The sequence below is a fragment of the Kogia breviceps genome, chromosome 6, assembly GCF_026419965.1.
Source record: "Kogia breviceps isolate mKogBre1 chromosome 6, mKogBre1 haplotype 1, whole genome shotgun sequence".
NCBI lineage: Eukaryota > Metazoa > Chordata > Mammalia > Artiodactyla > Physeteridae > Kogia > Kogia breviceps.
In genome coordinates, this window is record NC_081315.1 from 146,227,009 (window position 1) to 146,245,877 (window position 18,869).

The following is an 18,869-nucleotide window of genomic DNA, read 5'->3' on the forward strand; positions in this document are numbered from 1 at the left end:
GAGACAGCCAGAGGAGACCCATCTGCCCTCGGATATTTCACCCCCTCTGTCTTCTCGGGTCTCTCTCGGGAGACTGGGGGGTCCTGCTGCGGGGCAGGCCGGCAGGCTGGAAACCCAGGCGGGAGTTGCTGGTCCCGAGACGGACCCCGCCTCCCTCGGCTGGAGGAGGCCTCCACACTGCTGGGGACAGCTCGGTGCTAGCACGGCGGCCGTGAACTCGGCACGGCTACAGACACCCTGCAGCACCTCGGTGAGTGTTCGACTACCGGGGCTGCGGCCTTGCCGGGTGACACAAAGCCAGCTGCCGCCGTGGCTGCCTTGGTTTGCTTCCTTACTCGGAGACTGGAGTCTGTCTGGGTTCTGACCTGCGGCCGAGGCAGAGACACGGCCTCCACCCCCGACCACAGAGCCGACCGGGCAGATGGGCTGGGGCTGGCGCCCACTCGGCTGACCCCCAGGAGGGGCTGCCCGCCTGCCCGGCCACCCACCTACCCCTCGGGCAGCTGTGAGGTGCGGGGCAGGGAAGGGCCAAAGGCACAGAGGGGACGGCAGCTGTGGTCGGTTCAGCCGGAAAGTGTCCCTTTGATGACGACCAGGAGAGCTCTATTGCTTGAACTTAAGGGAAACTTTATTTATTCTTCCTAAAGCAACCAAGTTTAAAAACGAGTTGAGGTTAACAGAGAAGAAAAGCCCAGACAGACAGACAGGCACACAGACAGACGGGGGAAGACGGCACAGGTCGGGACTGCTACATCAGATCCTCTCCATCTTGGAAATGAGGTCGTCACAGATTCGGGTCAGTTCATCGTTTTCTCTAGCCTGAAGGAGGAAAAATGCCTGGATTGCTCCCAGCGCTTCTAGAAGCGGGAGGGCTGCTCCTCCCCCGCTCCGCCTGGACCCACGGGTCCCGTGCCCACCTTCTGCTCGACCACCTTCTCCAGCGAGTGGACGCGCATCTGCTCCTTCCTCAGGACTGCCTGCAGCGCCAGGGCCTCCGCTTGGGCCTTGCTCCGGACCTGGGTGATCTCCTCGTTCGCCCTGGAGCGGCACAGGGCTGGGCTGAGCCCACGGGGGACCAGACCCCTCCCGAGGGAGCCCCCCGCCCGCCGAGCCCCGACACCCACAGCTGCAGCTTCTCCTCCGCGTGGGCCTTCAGCGCCTGGTACCTCTGGCCCTCCTTCTCGATCCTCCCTATGTAGTCCTCGACGCACTTCTTCAGCGACTCCTCGTTCTGCAAAGAGGAGCAGACGCCGAGCGCCGGGCCCGGCCCTCTGGGTCACTCGTGGAGCAGCGGTGGGGACCAGGCTACAGGGGAAGAGCTCCTCCCGTTTCCGTCCGGGGACGGCCAGCACTCACACAGCCCCGGGCCACCTCACCCCGCGGTCCCCCCGCCCCCCCGGGGACCCTGCCTGGCACACAGCCCTCCTGCTCGGTCCCCGTGCCTATGTCCAGGCACCTCAGGGGAAAGCAGGCCGGGCCCCAGGTCCACAGAACGGCCCCTGCCCTCCTGCCCCCAGCCCTGTGCTTTGGGGGCCGGGTCCCCTGCTGCCCCAGGAGGGAGACGGCGGCGGCAGGGAACATCTGGACGCAGCAGTCTCCGCGCAGGCCACACAGGGACAGCCTCGCGGGCACTCACGTCCGGCAGCGGGCGACAAAGCCGAGCGCTGAGAGTGCAGGTAGGGGGAGGGCTAAGCCTGGGGCCCACACCCCCGGGGGGCCTCTCCTTCCTTCACCACCAAGCTCAGCTCACCCCCTCTTCCTGCAGGGCCCCCAGCCTCCCCCCGTCATGCCTGTCACGCTGTCCCAGCGGCAACAAGGCCGACCCCGCCGTCCCCGGGGCCTCTCGCCGCCGGGCACCCACCGTGCGGTAGCCTTCGATCACGTCCTTCTGTTTCTCAAACCGCTTGAAGAGGTCGGAGAACGACTTCTCCATGGAGTGCAGGTCTGAGGTCAGCTGGTCCTTCTCCCTCAGAACCTTCTGGATCTCGGCTTTGGCAAGTTCCTTCTGTTTCTGAGCCTCCTCTTAAAGGAAGACCAGCACTCGGGATTAGCGGGAGGCCAGCAGGTGGCGCCACAGGCGACCAGTGTCAGGAGGTCCCCCTGGGGCGCCGACCAGCCCCTCCCTGCGACCTTCCAGGACAGGACCTCGGGGCCCCAAGTGCCCAGAAAACAGCCGTTTCCTCAACACCAGCTCCACCCGGAAGCCGAGGCAGCGGACGATGAACCCCGGGCCTGACTCAAGAGCCCAGGCCACACCTACCCCACGTTCGGGGCCCTCCAGCCCCCACGGGGACTGCAGCTGGTCACGCGGCCCCCGGGGCGGGGGTCAGACCGCGGGTGCAGCGCCCAGTGGAGGGACCCAATCTGTCCGCCGCCACGGCCCCGGATGCCAACTCGGGGCCCAGCCAACCTGAGGGCTGATAAGCCCCCGCGGCCCGGCGCCCCCCAGCCTCCCCGACTGCCTGCTGCCCCAGCCCAGGGGCCCGCGGGCGCCCGGCACTCACCCATCGCCTGGTACACGGTCCCCTCAAACCCGTCCATGATTTTCCTGTGGGGGGAGGGCAGACGCCGTGAGCCCCGAGAGCGCATCGCGGGGCCCCGGGCAGCCAGCGCGCACACTCACCCCATCTCCAGGATCCTCTCCTGCAGCGCCGCGCACCTGCCCCTAAGCGCCTCGTTCTCCTTCTGCATCGCCCCGACCTGTGCAGACCACACACCCGAGTTGCGCCAGTGTCCTCCCGTGCTGGGGTCTCCCACCCCACTCAGAAGACGTCGCAGTGCTGGGGGGTCGGCGTGCGGTGCGTGCGCGGGTGAGACACCTCCCGACACAGAAGGGGCAGGAGAGCAGCGTGCGGGAGAGAGCCCCGCGGCAGAGGGGACCCCGCCCGAAGACGGCAGGCGGGTGCCGGGAGCTGCCGGGCCCAGCGCGGTCCGGCGCACAGGCCTCCCTGAGAGGGGACCAGCCGGACGCCACCCAGGGCATCACCAAGGCAGCAAGGGGACTTGGGGGCCGCTACCCCCTGGGCGGCTCAGAGCGGACACCCAGACCCTTGCTTGCAAGCAGCTTCTGCGAGAGACACTGGGTGGAGACGCAGGACCCTCGGCCGCCTGGGCGCCTGGCTCGGGGGTCGGCGAGTGGGTGCCTGCGGTCCTGCCCGCGCGGCGTGAGCGAGGCCAGCGCACAGGGCTGCCACCCCCAGCTCCCCGAGGCTCTTCAGAGCAGCCCGCAGGCGCCAGCCCCGGGGCTGCAGCCAGCCCCTCCCCTCCCCCTCACCGCAGCGTCCAGGTCCTTCTGGCTGTACTGCAGCACGTCCACGATGGGCCCCACGGGCAGCAGCGGAGCGCTGGGCCCGGTGTCACGAGGAGCCGGGCCGAGCGTCTGCAGGGCGACAGAGACCGGCTGGGCCGCAAGCTCCCCTGGCACTCCTCTCCGCCCCGTCGGCTCCCCAGATGGCACAGCGCGGCCCCCCTCGGCCCAATGGACCCCTTAAGCCTTCAGATCCACAGCACGTGAAAGCCGGGCCCTTAGAACAGGTGTCTCTTTACACCACAGAGGGGACGAACCACTTACGGGAATGTCCGGGGCTCCTGCGAAGTCCAGGTCCAGCAGCTGGGCCTCCAGGGGGCTCCCCGAGGAATGCGCGTCTGTGCCCCGTGCACTGAGACCAGAAGAGAACACGCGTGCTGTCTGTGTGCGTAGGGGTCGGCCCAGACTCTCCCCCAGGGCCACGGGGTCACCTCTGCTGTCGGAGGGGCCGCACGGGCGCAGAAGAGCACAGACCCGCTTACACACTTGTTTACAAGCTCGGCCAGGGCAGCTGGGGCCCGGCCACTGTCTCTGCCCCCCTCCCTGCGGCTGGGCGCTCCCATCGTCACACGGCCGGCGTGGATCGGATTCCCGCCCACCCCAGCGCACCTGCTGGGCTCCGGGGCCACAGGCGCCGGCCCCCGGGGGCTGTCCTGCAGGAGCGGGTCAAACTTAAGGTACAAGGACTGCTTCCTCAGGGCCGACTCCTTAAACTGCAGGGGAGGAAGCAGGGTCACCGGTGCCCCCGACACGACAGCCTCCACGTCCCGCCGGGATCCGCCCTGACCCGAGTGGCTTGCGGGGAAGAGCGCGGAAGCAGCCGGGCCGCCCACCACGTCCGGTCAGACGGGGACACCGCTCGCGGTTGAGGCATCGCGGCCCGGGGCTGTTCGAGGAAGAGCCCCCTTAGAGACTCGCACTTGAGGAAAGGCCGCCGCGAAGGCGCCCGGGAGCTTACCGAGGACGCCCCGAACTGCTCCAGGTAATCCACCTCGGCCCCCGTGCCTAGAACTGAAAGGGAGGCGCCAGCTGCCAGCCGCATCCCACGGGCCGCCCCCTCGCCCCGGGCCCGGGTGCTCGGGGGAACCAAGGCCAGCTCGGCACCCCACCGCCAGCACTCGGGCTGTGCACGCGGAGCGGCCCCCCTCCCCGTCCACCCGTGCCTGACGGCCCTTTGCTACATACAGAGCGGGGTTGCTGCCCTCAGGCTCAGGACGCCTGGGGCCGGATGGTTCCTTGGGGCCGAGCCGTGTCCCGCAGGCTGTTGACAGCACCCCCGGGGGCGTGACAAGCAAAAGCGTTCCCAGGCGTCCAAATCGCCCTGGTTGAGAACCACTGTGTAGAACCACCCGAAAAGGGCCCTGTAATTTCTGATAACATGACCTTTGCTTAAAAAACCTAAGGGTAACTCACACCATAGACAAAAATTAACTCAAAATGGATCAAAGACCTAAATATATAAGCTAAAACCATAAAATTCTTAGAAGGAAACGTGAGGGCAAATGTCCACGACATTGGATTTGGCAATGATTTCTTAGAATTGACACCAAAGCACAAGCAGCGATAGAACACATTGGGCTGGAAAGCTAACATTTGTGCTTCCAGGACACCATCGGGGAAGTGAAGAGAGGGGCTTCCCTGGTGGTCCAGTGGTTAGGAATCTGCCTTCCAATGCAGGGGACGTGGGTTCGATCCCTGGTTGGGGAACTAGGATCCCGCATGCCGCGGAGCAACTAAGCCCGCGCGCCGCAACTACAGAGCCCGGGCGCCCGAATGAAGACCCCGAGTACTGCAACGAAGACCCGACGAGCCCCATAAAGAGAGCAGAGGGAGAGCTTTTGTGAGTCACGTCCCCAAAGAATTCTTACCTAGATTATACAACAAATCTTTACAACTCAATAAAAAAAAACCCTCAACTAAAAAACAGGCAAAGGATCCAAGCAGATGCTTCTCCAAAGAAGAGACATGAACGGTCAACGCCAGTCAGCAGGGAAACAGACCAGGACACGCCGAGACCGCACTGCACCCCCACCGGGACGGTGGGGTGCAGACCTGGACCTTCAAACAACGCGGGGGCAGAGTAGAGGGTGCGGACCCCGGGGGGAACAGCTGGGCGGCTCCTCGAACAGTTACACAGTGTTACCACGTCCCCCTCAGGGTACGTCTGCCCCAAAGAGACGGGGAACGTGCGCTCACACAAGACACGCATGTGAGTGTCCCCAGCAGCCTCCTTCCTACGAGCCAGAGTGGAAATCAACTGGTAAAAGAAGAAACAAGATGCGGTCTATCCAGACGGGGGATATCACTTGGCCATAAAAGGAAGTCCTCACACAATGTGACACGAGGGACTTGGAAACATCACAGGACACAAACCCCGAGTCACGTGTCTCCAGGGTCCCTGGTGGGGGGAGCAGGCTGCCCCATGGAGCTGATCCACGGTTCCTGGTCCCGCCCACACGGGGAGGACCCCACGATGGCCCTGCCACACAGAAACCCTACACTCCTCTCCTGGCTTCTCTAGGCCTGGGGGTTTTAAGTAACCAAAACGGAGACCCTGGCGAGCTGCCTCCTGTCCTGTAGAGCGCCTCAGCTGGAAGTCCTCCCTGAAGGCAGCTCAGACCCACGACTCTTCCACCTCCCCGTCCCGGGTGCGTGGACGGGCAGGGCTTCTCCTTTTATCTCTACGGGGCCTCCTTTCAAACAGCACTTCGATTCAGCGAGTTCCTGCTGCCTCCTGTGTCTGTATCTGTACCGCCTGAGTCAATCAGGTCTGCTGTCTGTTTTTCTAAGTTGGCCTAAAATTTTTTTTTTTTTAAATATCACAGATATTAGTCCTGTTCTCCTGAAAATGCCCATCATTTGATAAGCCAGAAGTTTCCGTGTGAATCGCTAAAGTCAGGGGACGGGGTTGCCTTCAAGATGACCACCCGCGGGCGCCACGGAACACGGTTCTAGCACCCCGGCCTCGAGGACGGGTGAATGACGTACCCTCGGCGGCGTCCCAGAAGTGCTCCCCGCTCAGGTTCGGGCTGGGCTCCGGCCCCCGGGGCGTCGGGGGTGTGGGGTCAGCGGGCACCGTCGGCGGCTTGCTGCCCGGGCTGCTGGTGGGAGCCGGTGCCCCCGAAGTGTCTGCGGTCCCCTCCTGGAAGGGAGGTCGGGGTCACCGCAGGGGCCCGTCAAGACGAGGGGCGTGGGGGGAGCGGGGGGAGCGGCGTGTCCCAGCGCCCAGCCCCGGGCACCGCCGGCCCGCCTCTGCCCCACGACGATCTGCAGACGCGGCAACGGCAGGAGGACGCCCGCCCCCCCCGTACCTCGCCCGCCGCGTCTGCGGTCCCTGCCGCGGTCTGCGCCCCCGGTGTGTCAGCCGCCGAGGCCAAGGGCACCTGCCTAAAGAGACGGGGTCAGGTCAGCGTGGCCCGTGCCCCACGCCCCCCCGTCCCGCACCGAGCTGCCACCGGCCCTCCCCCAGGAGCCAGGCTCGAGGCCCAGCCGGGTGGCCCCGCAAAGCCACCCCCCCCCTCACCTGCGAGAGAATCGCTCCTCAGAGGCAGACAAGGCACTCTGAGGTCATCTCAACTCAAGAAAAGCAAGGACCCATGGGTCCTTTTTACCAGGGAGCTGCAACAGAAGCCGGTGCTGGACAGCCGGGCGCACCCCCGGCCACTGAGCGGCGTCCCCGGGGAGCGGGGACAGGCCTGGGGCGGGGCTCACGCCGGGAGACGGCTGCCCGAGCCGCGCCGCGGGAATCCTGGGGCTCTCGGCTAGGTGCCTGCCAGACCTTCCGGATGCGTCACAGGCAACGCACCTCAGACAGCGCGGGCGCCCCCTCCCCGCTATTCCCCAAGAGCGGTGGCAGCCGGCCCGGGGCCCCCGCTCAGGGCTGCAGGTGGCATCTGTGGTCTCGCGCCCACCACTGCCACCCCGCGCTCACCGGCTTGGAGACGAGGCCTCTGTGGCCGGCCCGCTCTTGGGGTGCTCTGGGGGCCGGGCCTCTCCGTCACCTCCGGCGGGGTTACAGTCCGGGTCGTCTAGCTTGTCCCGGTCCAGGCTGTTGGACCCGCGGGGTCGGGGATCGGGACCCTCGCCCGCCTCCATGAGGGCCTTTTCCTCCTTTTCCTGCCTCGCCTCTGGTCTCCTCGACGGAGGTCTGAGAGCCGGGATGGTCCCTCGTTTCCTCAGTGGGGGCGGCCTTTTGCTGGTGGCGTCAGAGAAGTCAAATTCCAGCCTTACGGGCTCACTCCTCAAAGAGTCGGCCGTTTGGCCTTCAGCCCCCTCCCTCTGAGGACTGGGGAACGTGGCGCCTCCAGCCTCCACGGGGCCAGCTGGGGCGGTGTCCGCGCGGCCGGGAGTGACCCTGGAGCCCGCCGGGGCCTCGTGAGGCAGGCCCACGAGGGGCTCTGCTCCGCGGGGTCCCCCGGGGTGGGTGCTAGGAGCCGAAGGGGCCCCGGCAGAGGGGCCAGGGACCCCGGTCGAGTTGTCCCCTGTGGCTCTCGGCGGGTCCTCTGCTCTGTCCTGGGGCGCCACCCCGGGAGGGTCTTCTAGAATTGTGCAGCTAGAGGTAGCACTTTCCCCTAAGGAATGAGGGTGGATGTGTTCTTCCTGGGTGTGCTCAGGGCTGCCCGACGTTTGTCCTGGAGATGCCTCTGGGTCTTCAACACGTTCGGACATCTGGGAAGAGCTTGCAGGATCCAGGCAGGCCAGGGGAGCCAAGGAGGGCCCGCTGCAATGCCTGTCGTCAGAGGCTGGTCTCATGTCCTCTGAAGGGGGGTTGGCATCGGCCACTGCTGGTTTCTGGAGAACTCCATTGGTTGTTCTAGTGTCTGTTTCCTTGGTGAACTGTTGGCTTTTTGGAAAGACTTAGTTAACACTACGGAATCAGTTAGGTTTTTAGTTAGATTTTAGTCCACGTGAAAACATTAGCTAAATACAGGGGAAAAAAGAGCATTTGGTTAACCCTCTCCTCAGGATTAACCTTCACAAGTACATTCCCACACGTCAATGCTGGCGGCCACCTAGAGACACAGGTGACTGAGAGAGAGGAGAAACCTGACTGACAACAGCCAAGGTGGAGGTCCTCCATGCCGGCCTATTTTCCCCCTTTGGTTGGGGACCACCAGCTACACGGCCAGGGACAGTCAGGGCACACCAGCGTCAGGCTTCCCGCTGGAGAGGGAAAGGCCAGGTCAAGGACGCTGACTTCACAAGGAGCAGGGCCCAGCTTCTGGTTCCTCCTGGCCCCTCCATGCCCCTGCTCTGTGGCTGGAGCAGCTCAGACCCGGGGGCCAGGAGGCAGCATCTGAACGGCTGGGTTTCCCTTCCCTCATGAGGATTGTTACCAAAAAACAGTATTTGAGTCACTCTAATCTCATTCAGTTGAATCTCAAAATGAAAACTAAAAAAAATTGAAGTTGAAAAGTAGCAAGGAAACCTGGGGAGAGGGGGAGATTCCGGTTTGAGGAGTTTCCAGCCATGGGGAGATACTCGGCCCAAGGACATTTCACTGGAGCGAGGTGAAGGGTATGTTAGTAACCTTTTGCTTTTATACCTTTCTCTGCACATCTGAAATCCGTTTAAAAGAAAAAGCAAGTTTTAAACAGCTTAAGTCGGCGAAAGTCAGAATGAAATATGCCAGCGAGGCCCCTTCCCACTCTGGATGCAGAGGGCCCCTGGGGGCGCCATCCGGGTTAACTCAGCCTCATCTGGGGGTGAAGAGCCACCACCAGGGTCCTCGTCTCCACACAGAGGCAGGAAAAGCCCTGGCGTTCACATTGTCGACCACGTCACGCACGCTAACCACCTAATGCCGGGCGAGGCTGCAAAGAAGCTTCTGCTGGTTAAAGTCAAGTGTTTCAAATCTGCTTCATCAGAGGCCACAACGTGTTCTGGTCAGATTACACAACAGACGGGCTCCTCTGCCTTTAGCAGTAAGAGCTGTCTGTAAGCTTTCTCCAGAGCTTGCTCCCGAGGACAGGAGACAGACCTGCAAGCAGGAGACCCCAGTGGAATGCTAAAAAAGAAGCAAAGCCACAGAGCGTCCCTCCTTGGAGATTCGGCCAGGACATTTCATGAAGTTAGAGAAACAAAACCAAGGCCAATTTGTTGGCAAGAGCACAACAGAGGAACAGAATGTGAAATTTAAACTTCCTGTTTTACTATTCACTTCTCCAACAACAGATGACTTCGGAGGTGCTCTGGGCCGCACGCTACACAAACCCAGAGCAGAGACCAGGAGGAGCCCAACCGGATGTGGCGGATGAAACAGAATTTTCCTGCCAACTCCGTCGGAGAGGTTACAAACTGCAGTACCTCAAACAGTGCCAGCACTTACTTCTCTTTCTGGGTCCAGACTTGATGACAGTTTTCTAATCCAACGGTGTCGCCCAGAGCAAAACAAGCTTCAAGCTTGCTGCCTGTGCTGGGACTTAAAATCCTGTGTGTCTGTGGATCCCGCAGAGGTGTCTGAAAAGTAACCTGTCGGGGAGGGAGGAGGGCACCTGTTAAATAATTCAAGTCTTCAAGCACCACGCTGGCAGCACCGGGCCCTGCCCTGCCAGCTCAGTAAGTCACCGGGAAAGCAGGTGACCTCATGTGTGACGCATGGTAGATAGTACACAGAGGCAAGATGTGCTTACCTTCATAGCTTTGGCTGTGCTCTTAGGTGGTACGTTTTCTTTCTGTGACAGACGGAGAACAGATGATTTTCCGGTAAGTTCCGGTGGTGAAAACAGGAAGTCGCAGTTTTGTGTACTTTTGTCACCAGTGACATTCTCGTCACTGAAGATGTGCAGACTCATCCTGAAAAGCAGATAGTCTTGTGTCAGGAGTAGGGCAGTGACACCACGTTGTCTAGACGCACATATGTGAAAGTGACAGCTGACCCCACAGTGCTGCAAGGAGGACGTCCGCCTTCCTGCACAGGTGGGTCACACCTCAGGCAGTGTGTCCTCTGCCAGGCAGTCCCCATCCTGCTCTGGGGGAGCTGCCACCTCCCAGGAGCAAGAGCTAGAGGGGCTTTCAGCTCACAGGGCAAGGAGGAAGACCCAAGTGCTCGAAATAACTCAAACGTTGTGGGTAAAAGTTGGGAGACAGATAAGGGCTGATCTGTGGCAAAACTGCAGGGGGCAGAGGAAGCCTGGGCCTCCACACAGGCCTCGGCATCAGAGGTGGGGCAGCTGCCAAGCTAGTGCATAACAGAAGCAGAAGGGCGCCTCCCTCGTGGCCCGGTGGGTAAGACTCCGCGCTCCCAATGCAGGGGGCCTGTGTTCGATCCCTGGTCGGGGAACTAGATCCTGCATGCAAGCCGCAACTAAGAGTTTGCGTGCCGCGACTAAGACCGGGCACAGCCCAGGTAAATAAATGAAAAATGAATAAATAATGCAGTAAGATGCTACTTCAAAAAAAAATTTAAAAAGAGAGGAGAAGGAAGAAGAAAGAATATTTTAAAAAGAAAAGCAGAAGAGGGCACAGCAGCTTGCTCTCCACCCGCGGGGCTGGGAAACAGGGACTGGACTAGGGCGTCAGGAGGGCCGAGGCTCAGAGGAGGAGCTAGAGAAAGTAACAAGCAGCAGGTGCAGAGTCACTTGGGGGGAGTCGAGGAGCTTCTGCAGCAGGGGCCTCCAGTGGGGCCCAGGAGGTTCTAGAACAATCCCATTCCTCCTTCTGAAGCCCTCATAATGGTCAGCACCGTGGCGTTCCCAACTTGGGAGACACCAGAGCACTGGGCATTAACCTGCTTGGAGGCACTACAGGTCCTTGCTGGCGGTGGGGGCCGTGGGGACTGGGGCTGGGAGAGGCCAGATGGCTGGGGCAGGGAGAGAAAGGGTGGCCTGAAAAGAGGTGAGCTCAGCGTGGGAGGTCAGGGTGACAAGCCACCTTGAAGGGCGCGGGGGTAGGGCGCTGCGTGTGGAGGACTCGGAGGGAAGGGGGCAGTCAGAGCTCTGGCACTGGACCGGGGTGGAGTGGTCTGCCCTGGCTCGGCAGCAGCCCGCACCTGCCGTGTGGAGGCGGGAAAGATAAGCCTAAGCCAAGGGTCACTATCAGATTTGGCCTGAGCAACGGGGTAAAACGGGGAAGGGGGCTGGATGGCTGCAGGACACAGAAGGGAGGCATCTTGCCGGAAGACCCCCTTCGCCTGGGGAAGGTGGGAGAACAATGACAGCCTTTAGGTGTTTGGCTTCTATAATGATGGGGCCACGGAGGGGGCTCCTGAGCAGAGAGCCCGGCCAGGCGGGGAGGAGGGCTGGTGGCCGGGGGCAAGCGGGTTCTCCGGAAGCAGCGGGGCGGGGAGTGTGGAACCCAGGTTTCCACAGCAGGTGCGTCAGGAGTCAGGTGCTGCAGGAGTCGGTGAAGGCGCTCAGGTGGGGCTGCGCCCAGAGGAGGGGCCGGAATTAGGAGGCCAGCCTTGGGCGCAGAGCTGCAAGCCCGCGGGTATTCAGAGGCGGAGACGTGTCTCTGCAGGTCACAGCCACAGGTGGTTTGCGGCTGGACGAGGTCACCGGGATAGAAAGAGGAGAGGCCGGCACAGCGGGCCACCGGGGTCTCCTGGAGGGCGACATAGGAGCCACCTGGCGTCTCGGGAGGCAGGGGCGGGAGCCCATGGGCTCCGCTTCCGTTTGCGCCCGGGCGGGCGGGATGAGGGCAGGCAAGAGGGGACCCCGAGGAGGGGCCCAGACGGCGGGCAGGGCGGAGCTGCGGGACGAGCCGGATAGGGCGTAGGCCCACGTCCAGGGTGGCCGCCAGCACGGCAGGCAGAGATCCGAGGCCAGGCCAGAGGCGGGACCGGAGCCCCGAGCCCGGACCCCACCGCCGCCTTACCTGTCGGCCGCCGCGCGGAACCGAGGGAGCGGGAGGCGAGGAGTCCGGGAGCCCCTCTGCCCGCTGCCGATTCAAATACCGACGGTTGGCGCGCGCGGCCAATCAGCGCATGGATGGGGCGGGATGAACTGGCATCGCCAGCCAATGGGAGGTCGAGTCACAGGTCACGCCCACGAGGAGGTTCCGCTTCCGGGGTGACGGCGCGCTGGGCGCGGCGGAGGCCAGAATTCTCGGTAACCGCAGCTCGCCAGGCGGGCGTAGGGGAAAGGCCGTTCGCGGGCGGGCACTGACTGCGGGGCCCGTAGTCGCCCGGGTATCTCGGGCTGTGCTGCGGATGCGCCTGGGCTTCGCGGAAAGGTCAGGGCCTGAGAGCCGCTCGCCCGAGTCTCAGTTTCCCCAGCTGTGCAGTGGGGCCAAGTACAGCACCGCCACCAAGGCGGGTCCTGAGGAGCATCCAAACCCTCGCGAGGACTGTCGCGGCAGCTCACAACTTCTGGCCGAGCGAGGGGACCGGGAACTTCATTTCCCAGAGTACCCCGCAGGACGCCATCTCCCAGAGCGCCTCGTGAGAGGCCTGAGGGTGGGGACTCCATTTCCCAGAGTGCCCCGCGTCTTCCGGACCCGGACGCCGCGGCCTGCTCTCCTCGCTGGGGCAGTGGGCATCGCCGGGACGGCGTCCCGGAGGTGACGGCGGCGCGATGGACAGCCCCGAGGTCACCTTCACGCTGGCCTACGTGGTGTTCGCCGTGTGCTTCGTGTTCACCCCCACCGAGTTCCACTCTGCCGGGCTCACGGTGCAGAACCTGCTGTCGGGCTGGCTGGGCAGCGAGGACGCCGCCTTCGTGCCCTATCACCTGCGCCGCACGGCCGCCACGCTGCTGTGCCACTCGCTGTTGCCGCTGGGTGAGCTCGGCGGGCGTGGGCGGCGCTCGAGACCGAGCTCCGGGACCCCAGAGGGGGGAGGGACGGCGGAGGGCGCCCGTGCGGGAGAGCCGAGGCTGCGGGCCAAGCACCCGTGTGCTCCCGGGAGTGGGGAGAACGCTGCTGGCGGCAGCTGCCTCTTGCAGGTACCTGGTAGAAAGGCGGGCTCAACCCAGGGGGAAGGGATGCTTTGCTCACTGGGGCGGGTGGTGAGCTGTCACATGGGGGGGGCAGCTCCCAGGAGAGGGGCATGAGCTAACTGATGCAAATAGGGGTGACCCGCCCCAGTCCTTGGACGGTGGGTGCGGGAAAGGCAGGCAGAGAGGGTGACGCCAGTTGGGAATGTCACAGGTGCAGAGACCAGGGAAGGCGTGTGTGGGGGTGGGGTGGAGGGGGTGGACGCTCAGACGTTGTCAGGGGCTGTGCTGGGTAGTGATCCAGGTGCTTGCTAGCTGGCTTCTGGGAGGCTGGCTGGTTGGATGGGGTACTAGGTGGGGTTCTCTTGAGGACTTGGGGTCAGAAGTAGGTCTGGGAGGGCGGTGGCGGTGGCCAGCAGCATGTGCAGCTCGGTGGACACAGGGAGGGGTTTCCAGCTGGCAGCAGGGCGTGGAAAGTGGCCAGGAGGGCGCTGGGCTGAGGCTGGCCTGTGCGTGGGAGCTGCCTGCCTTGTGTGGAAGGTGGCAGAGGAGAGCCCACGCCAGCGTAGAGGCGGGGCCGACGTGGTGAGCTGGGAGCTCTGCTGAGCCCCCAGGGAGGCAGGAATGCCCGCCAGCCGGCTTCCCACACGAGGAGTTTGGGTTCTCCTGAGGGTCGTGTGTTGGGTTTCCGCGCTGGGAACTAAGGATCTCTGCAGCTTTACGGAGCCTCTAACTGCATCTTCCCACCAGGCTGTGGGGGGCTGGGCCACCACCATCCCGTGATGGACAGGGAAACTGGAAGGTGAGCCGAGTGACTTATGGGGCCACTCGAGCAGGAAATAAGGTGGAGCCTGGCCTTGTGGTCAGGCAAGGAGTCCTTTTTTTTTTTTTTTTTTTAGTTTGTTTTGAAATATTTTTGAATCTTTAGAGATGTGTTATTTCCACACGATGAGTTACTTAAAGCATATCAACTTGATCAACAATATTTATTATTATTTTTGCAATTTCAAATCTGTGCTGCAGGTCGCTGTCTAGTTCATCAATTTCGACATGCAAATCGGCCCCCGTCTGGCCAGCAGGAGCCCTGGAGCTGGCTCCTGTGTTCTTGTGACATGCTCCTGTCATTCTTTGCTTACTGTCTGGCGCAGGACATCCCAGTTCTGGGATGGGCCATGCTCTGATCTGCCTTCTCAGAGTAGGTGGGGTCCAGAGGCCAAGATCCGGCCCCAGGAGGGCCAGTGGGCAGCTCTGCATTGGGTGACGCCAGATCCTTGTGTTTAATTTTGCTTTTCTAGGTTTTTCTCGTTTTATTTCTGGTAGTTATATGTCATTTGTACAAAACTAAAGTAGTAAGATAAAAATGTTTTATGCGGACAGGGCGAGGACTGAGGTGAGTCAGCTGTAGAGGCGGGCAAGGTCCACCTGCCTTGGGGTACCATGGTCTTGCTCTGGGAGCCGACTAGGGCAGAGGGCCATGCCCAGGGCTGGGGACTAAAGGAAGTGTGCCCCCCCTGCCCCCGGAGGGTCAGGGACAGCACTGTGGACCTTGGTGGGTACCACCTGAGGAGGATGAGCCCCACCTCTGCTGAGGCTTGCCCTGTCCCTTTTAGGCTACTACGTGGGCATGTGCTTCGCAGCCTCAGAAAAGCGGCTCTACTTCCCCAGCCAGGCCCCGGAGACCTGGCGGGTCTTTCTCCTGCTGGCATTGACACTGCCCGCCATCGCCTGCGCCCTGATCTACTATTGGTCCCGGGACCGGTGGGCCCACCACCCACTGGCCCGCACCCTGGCCCGCTACGCCCTCCCGCAGTCAGGCTGGCGGGCCGTCGCTTCCTCCGTGGACACCGAGTTCCGGCGGATCGACAAGTTTGCCACGGGGGCGCCGGGTGCCCGTGTGATCGTGACGGACACGTGGGTGCTGAAGGTGACCACGTACCGTGTGCGCGTGGCCCAGCAGCAGGACGTGCACCTGACCGTGACGGAGTCCCAGCAGCGCGACCTCTCCCCAGACTCGAACCTGCCCGTACAGCTCCTCACCATCCGCGTGGCCAGTGCCGACCCTGCCGTGCCGGCTTTCGACATCCGGTAGGCGGGCCTGCGGCTGGTGGGGGTGACGCTGGGCTTGCCGGGGTGGGTGTGGCCAGCCAGCGCCCGAGTTGTGGTCTTTGAGTCGCTCCAGGAGGTGACGATGGTGGGAGCTGGTCCTATCAGCCGCCTCTCCAGCATGCCCCTCCCTCAGCGCCCCCACCCCCCCGGCCCCCCTCAGGTACTCTCCGCTTCGCCTTTCTGCACACCCTGCTCCAAGCCGCCTTCCGCAGCATGTCGGGGGGGCACACGGGGGATGTTTAGGGGCCGCCGTGTAGCACGGAGGCTCGGTGGCTCCCTCGGCTCTGAGGCCTGGGCCCGAGCCCAGGTGTCCCCGTCTAGTTCAGGCTGCGGCTGCCCCTCCTGGGACACGCCCTGGGCCTGAACCTGCCGACGGCTAGGCTCTCTGTTTCTCAGCTACAGTCCTCTCGCCCCCCTGCCCTCCCACGTTGTGGGGGGCCAGTGGGCAGCTTTGGGTCTGTGGGCTCCGGCCCCAGAGTCCTCTCTGCTGGGTGCTGGGCTATGCCTGAGCCGCCACGTCTGTGTGGTCATGGGCGCCCTGGGCACTGGGGCGCAGCTTTGGCCTCTCTGCCCGCCCCGGGGACCTTGCCAGTCCGCTGGGAACCACAGCCCTGCCCTGCAGACGCGCCCGGTGGTCCCCACCCAGCAGCAAACACCTCGTGCAGGCTGCACTCCACGGAGTACGGTGAGCTGTGTGAGAAGCTCCGGGCACCCATCCGCAGTGCGGCCGACGTGGTCATCCACCAGAGCTTGGGCGACCTGTTCCTGGAGACCTTCGCCTCCTTGGTGGAGGTCAATCCGGCCTACTCGGTCCCCAGCAGCCAGGTGGGGGGCTGGGCAGGGGTGGCGGGTTCCCCAGCTGGGCCCCCATGGACCGCGTCTCCTGCGGTGGGGCCCCAGGGCAGCCTGGCAGGGCTCCCTCTGATCGCCTGGGCTGCCTGCAGGACCTGGAGGCGTGCATCGGCTGCATGCAGACCCGGGCCAGCGTGAGGCTGGTGAAGACCTGCCAGGAGGCGGACGAGGGCGAGTGCCAGCAGTGCTGTTGCCGCCCCATGTGGTGTCTCACCTGCATGGGCAAGTGGTTCGCCAGCCGCCAGGACCCGCAGCGCCCCGACACCTGGCTGGCCAGCCGTGTGCCCTGCCCCACCTGCCGTGCGCGCTTCTGCATCCTGGACGTGTGTGCCGTGCGCTGAGCCCGCCAGAGGGACCCCGCCACTGCCTTGGGGAGTAGTTGGGCCTCTGGGCCCTGGTTTGGGCTGTCATGGGTGGCTCATCCCCGTGTGGCGACTCACCGCTGCAGAAGGGCTGAGGCTGCAGTAGGGCTGGGGTTTTGTTTTAAAAAGAAGTTTTCTGTTGAAGTTCTGTCTGCAGCAGCGGGATGGGTCTTCAGTGCCTTTGTCTCCCCCACTCTTCGTGCTTCCGATTAGGGGTAGATGCTGGGCACACAGAACGTGGTGTCGGGTCCATCTCCAGAGCATTCTGGGGCCCCCTGAGCTGTGTTCTGGGAGACCCCGTCGTCTGCCCCAGATGGCCCTAACTTAAGCCACTTGCCTTAAACGTATGGGGCACATAAACCTTAACTGCTTGTCAGTTACACGACAGACTCGGATTTGCCCGAGCTGCAGTCTGTCCTACTCCTGTCCCCAAGCCAGCTGCTGGCCCTGTGGCATCGGCACCCTCCACTCCCCCCACGGAGGCTGCTCTGAGGAACTGGCGCAGAGCTCATTGGTGGAGGGTGAGAGCACTGCCCAGGGGCTCCTGGTGATTGTGGGCAGCCAAGGGCCCACTCCTGGTGGGGGGGGTGGCCCCTGCCTGCTCCCTGCCCAGGGACACCCTGGGCTTCCCATCGGGGGCTGGCTGCTTCCAGCTGCCATTCTGCAGCCCGTGCTTGTGGGGGCTGCCCCGTCCCTGGGAGGGGCTTGTAACCACGTGCCTGCTGCTGCCGCTGCTGCTGCTGCGAATCCAGGGAAAGGAGCAAGTTTCAGACCCCTGGTAGCGAGGGCACCGAGTTGAAGACCATGCTCCACAGCAACGCCCTGCATCCGGAAGACAAGCTTGTTGGGACTCAGCACAAGGCTGGCCATAGCCCCGCAGGGGCCGCCCACTTAGGAAGGGAAGTGCCCAGCAGTCAAGGCAATGGCAGCCGTCTGCCCAATTCCTGCTGGCGCAGGAGGGGAGTAGGGAGGCAAGTGCCAGGTCCCTGGCTACAGCTCTGACAGATGGGGCTGTTGGAGGGGCCCTGAGCCCCCTAAACCTGCTCATTCTAAGCAGGGCAGATGTACTCAGCTGGCCCGACTCACCCAAGGCTGCACCAAAGCCAGGGATTTGGGAGCAAGAAGCCCAGCTTTGCGGCCCTCGGGGGTGCCCACAGATGAAGGCCATCAGAGGGTCAGGCGGGAGCCATGCCCAGCCTCAGCTTGGAGTTTCAAACCTCGGCAAGGGAGAGCCAGGCCTGGGGTTCTCTTTTCTACAAAAGAAACTTACTTAGTTTTATAAACGTATTGTAGTGAAGTGATACACTATTTAATAAAATGTTACTATGAGTTTATAGATTTTCTCGATTGGAATATTTTGTTTTTCCTGATATTCAAGCTCTGGTAACAATTGGGGAGATGCCATCTTAGAAGTGGCAGCTTTAATGTGCACGTTTTGCTCAGAATAAGAGAAGAGAGGCAGACTATGCAGGAATCTTCCTCTCATTTCCCAGCTGGGGTCAGAAAGCCCATTTCCAGGGCACCGTCGTTGACGGGTCCTGGGGGTTGTAGGGGGGTCAGCATGCAGGCCCTCCAGGCACAGGGGACACGGATGGCCCAAGGTGGTGGGCCCTGCTGGTCAAGGCCTCCAACCTTGAGCTCTCCGCTGTGTCCCATGGGATTCCTTGGTGGCCCAGGATAGCAGCTCGGGTCGGGGAGCTCCTCAGCGGCACGTGCTTCCTGCTCTCATATTGGTGCTGGCCCCCCCAACGTTTTTAGAAAGTGGTACATGGAACCCTTTTAAAAAACACCGGTGGTCTCGAATTTTCTACATCCCAGAGATCTTTGATGTTCTTTCGACTTCAGTCCTTCTCTTTTGCGCACAGCATCACCACTTAACGCGCGGAGACTGGCCCAGGGCCCCGCCGGGTAGGGTACCCGGTGGGGGTCACGGAGGGCCCGTGCGCTGTGCGCGGGGTGGGGGAGCAGTTAGCGCAGCAGGCGGCTCTGAAAGAGGCAGAAGTGAGCTCAGCGGCGGGAACTTCACATAGGCTCGCGGCGCCGGGCATCAGTCGCGGGCAGCGAGTTACCCCAGGCTTCTCCGTGCCTAAAGACTGCAGCCCGATGTTGCTCTGCTGCCACCCCTTCCGGGTTCCGGGTTCCCGCCAGGGCGGACACAGTCCCCGCCGAGCCGACCAATCGGAGAGCGCCCGAAACCGGGGCCGGGCCAATCGGAGACGCGTCCCTTGTTCCCTTGGCGCGCCCACGTCGCCAGCGTCCGAATCTCCCGCCAATACCCCTATCCCCGCCCGCGAAGGTGCGGCCAATCAGCGTCCGAGGGTCGCGGCGGCCCGGCCGCCTCCAAGGCGGAGGGGGTAACCTTTTTTGAGG

The 18,869-nt window shown here is 63.0% G+C and overlaps 2 protein-coding genes across 7 annotated transcripts; one reads left to right on the forward strand and one right to left on the reverse strand.

The window, feature by feature from the left end:
- Positions 1 to 606: 606 nt before the first annotated feature.
- Positions 607 to 12,594, reverse strand: TACC3 (transforming acidic coiled-coil containing protein 3). Of its 5 annotated transcripts, none has more exons than XM_067036839.1 (17): positions 12,122 to 12,587; positions 9,940 to 10,102; positions 9,636 to 9,778; positions 7,239 to 8,150; positions 6,619 to 6,694; positions 6,296 to 6,449; positions 4,493 to 4,642; positions 4,266 to 4,318; positions 3,917 to 4,020; positions 3,572 to 3,659; positions 3,275 to 3,379; positions 2,624 to 2,700; positions 2,505 to 2,548; positions 1,862 to 2,022; positions 1,125 to 1,231; positions 918 to 1,038; positions 607 to 819 (listed from the first exon to the last, which is right to left on the reverse strand). In XM_067036839.1, exons 2-17 carry the CDS (start codon positions 10,099 to 10,101, stop codon positions 754 to 756), a joined length of 2,523 nt encoding a protein of 840 aa, XP_066892940.1. In that variant the 5' UTR covers position 10,102; positions 12,122 to 12,587; the 3' UTR covers positions 607 to 753. The 5 variants fall into 5 exon arrangements, with proteins under 5 accessions (XP_066892940.1, XP_066892941.1, XP_058921997.1 ...); XM_067036840.1 differs by lacking the exon at positions 12,122 to 12,587 and adding an exon at positions 10,186 to 10,212; XM_059066014.2 differs by lacking the exon at positions 4,493 to 4,642 and having other exon boundaries at positions 12,122 to 12,594.
- Positions 12,276 to 17,833, forward strand: TMEM129 (transmembrane protein 129, E3 ubiquitin ligase). 2 transcript variants are annotated; one of them, XM_059066045.2, is made up of 4 exons: positions 12,281 to 13,024; positions 14,790 to 15,264; positions 15,951 to 16,110; positions 16,230 to 17,833. In XM_059066045.2, exons 1-4 carry the CDS (start codon positions 12,820 to 12,822, stop codon positions 16,476 to 16,478), a joined length of 1,089 nt encoding a protein of 362 aa, XP_058922028.1. In that variant the 5' UTR covers positions 12,281 to 12,819; the 3' UTR covers positions 16,479 to 17,833. The 2 variants fall into 2 exon arrangements, with proteins under 2 accessions (XP_058922033.1, XP_058922028.1); XM_059066050.2 differs by lacking the exon at positions 15,951 to 16,110 and having other exon boundaries at positions 12,276 to 13,024.
- The last annotated feature ends 1,036 nt before the right edge of the window (positions 17,834 to 18,869 follow it).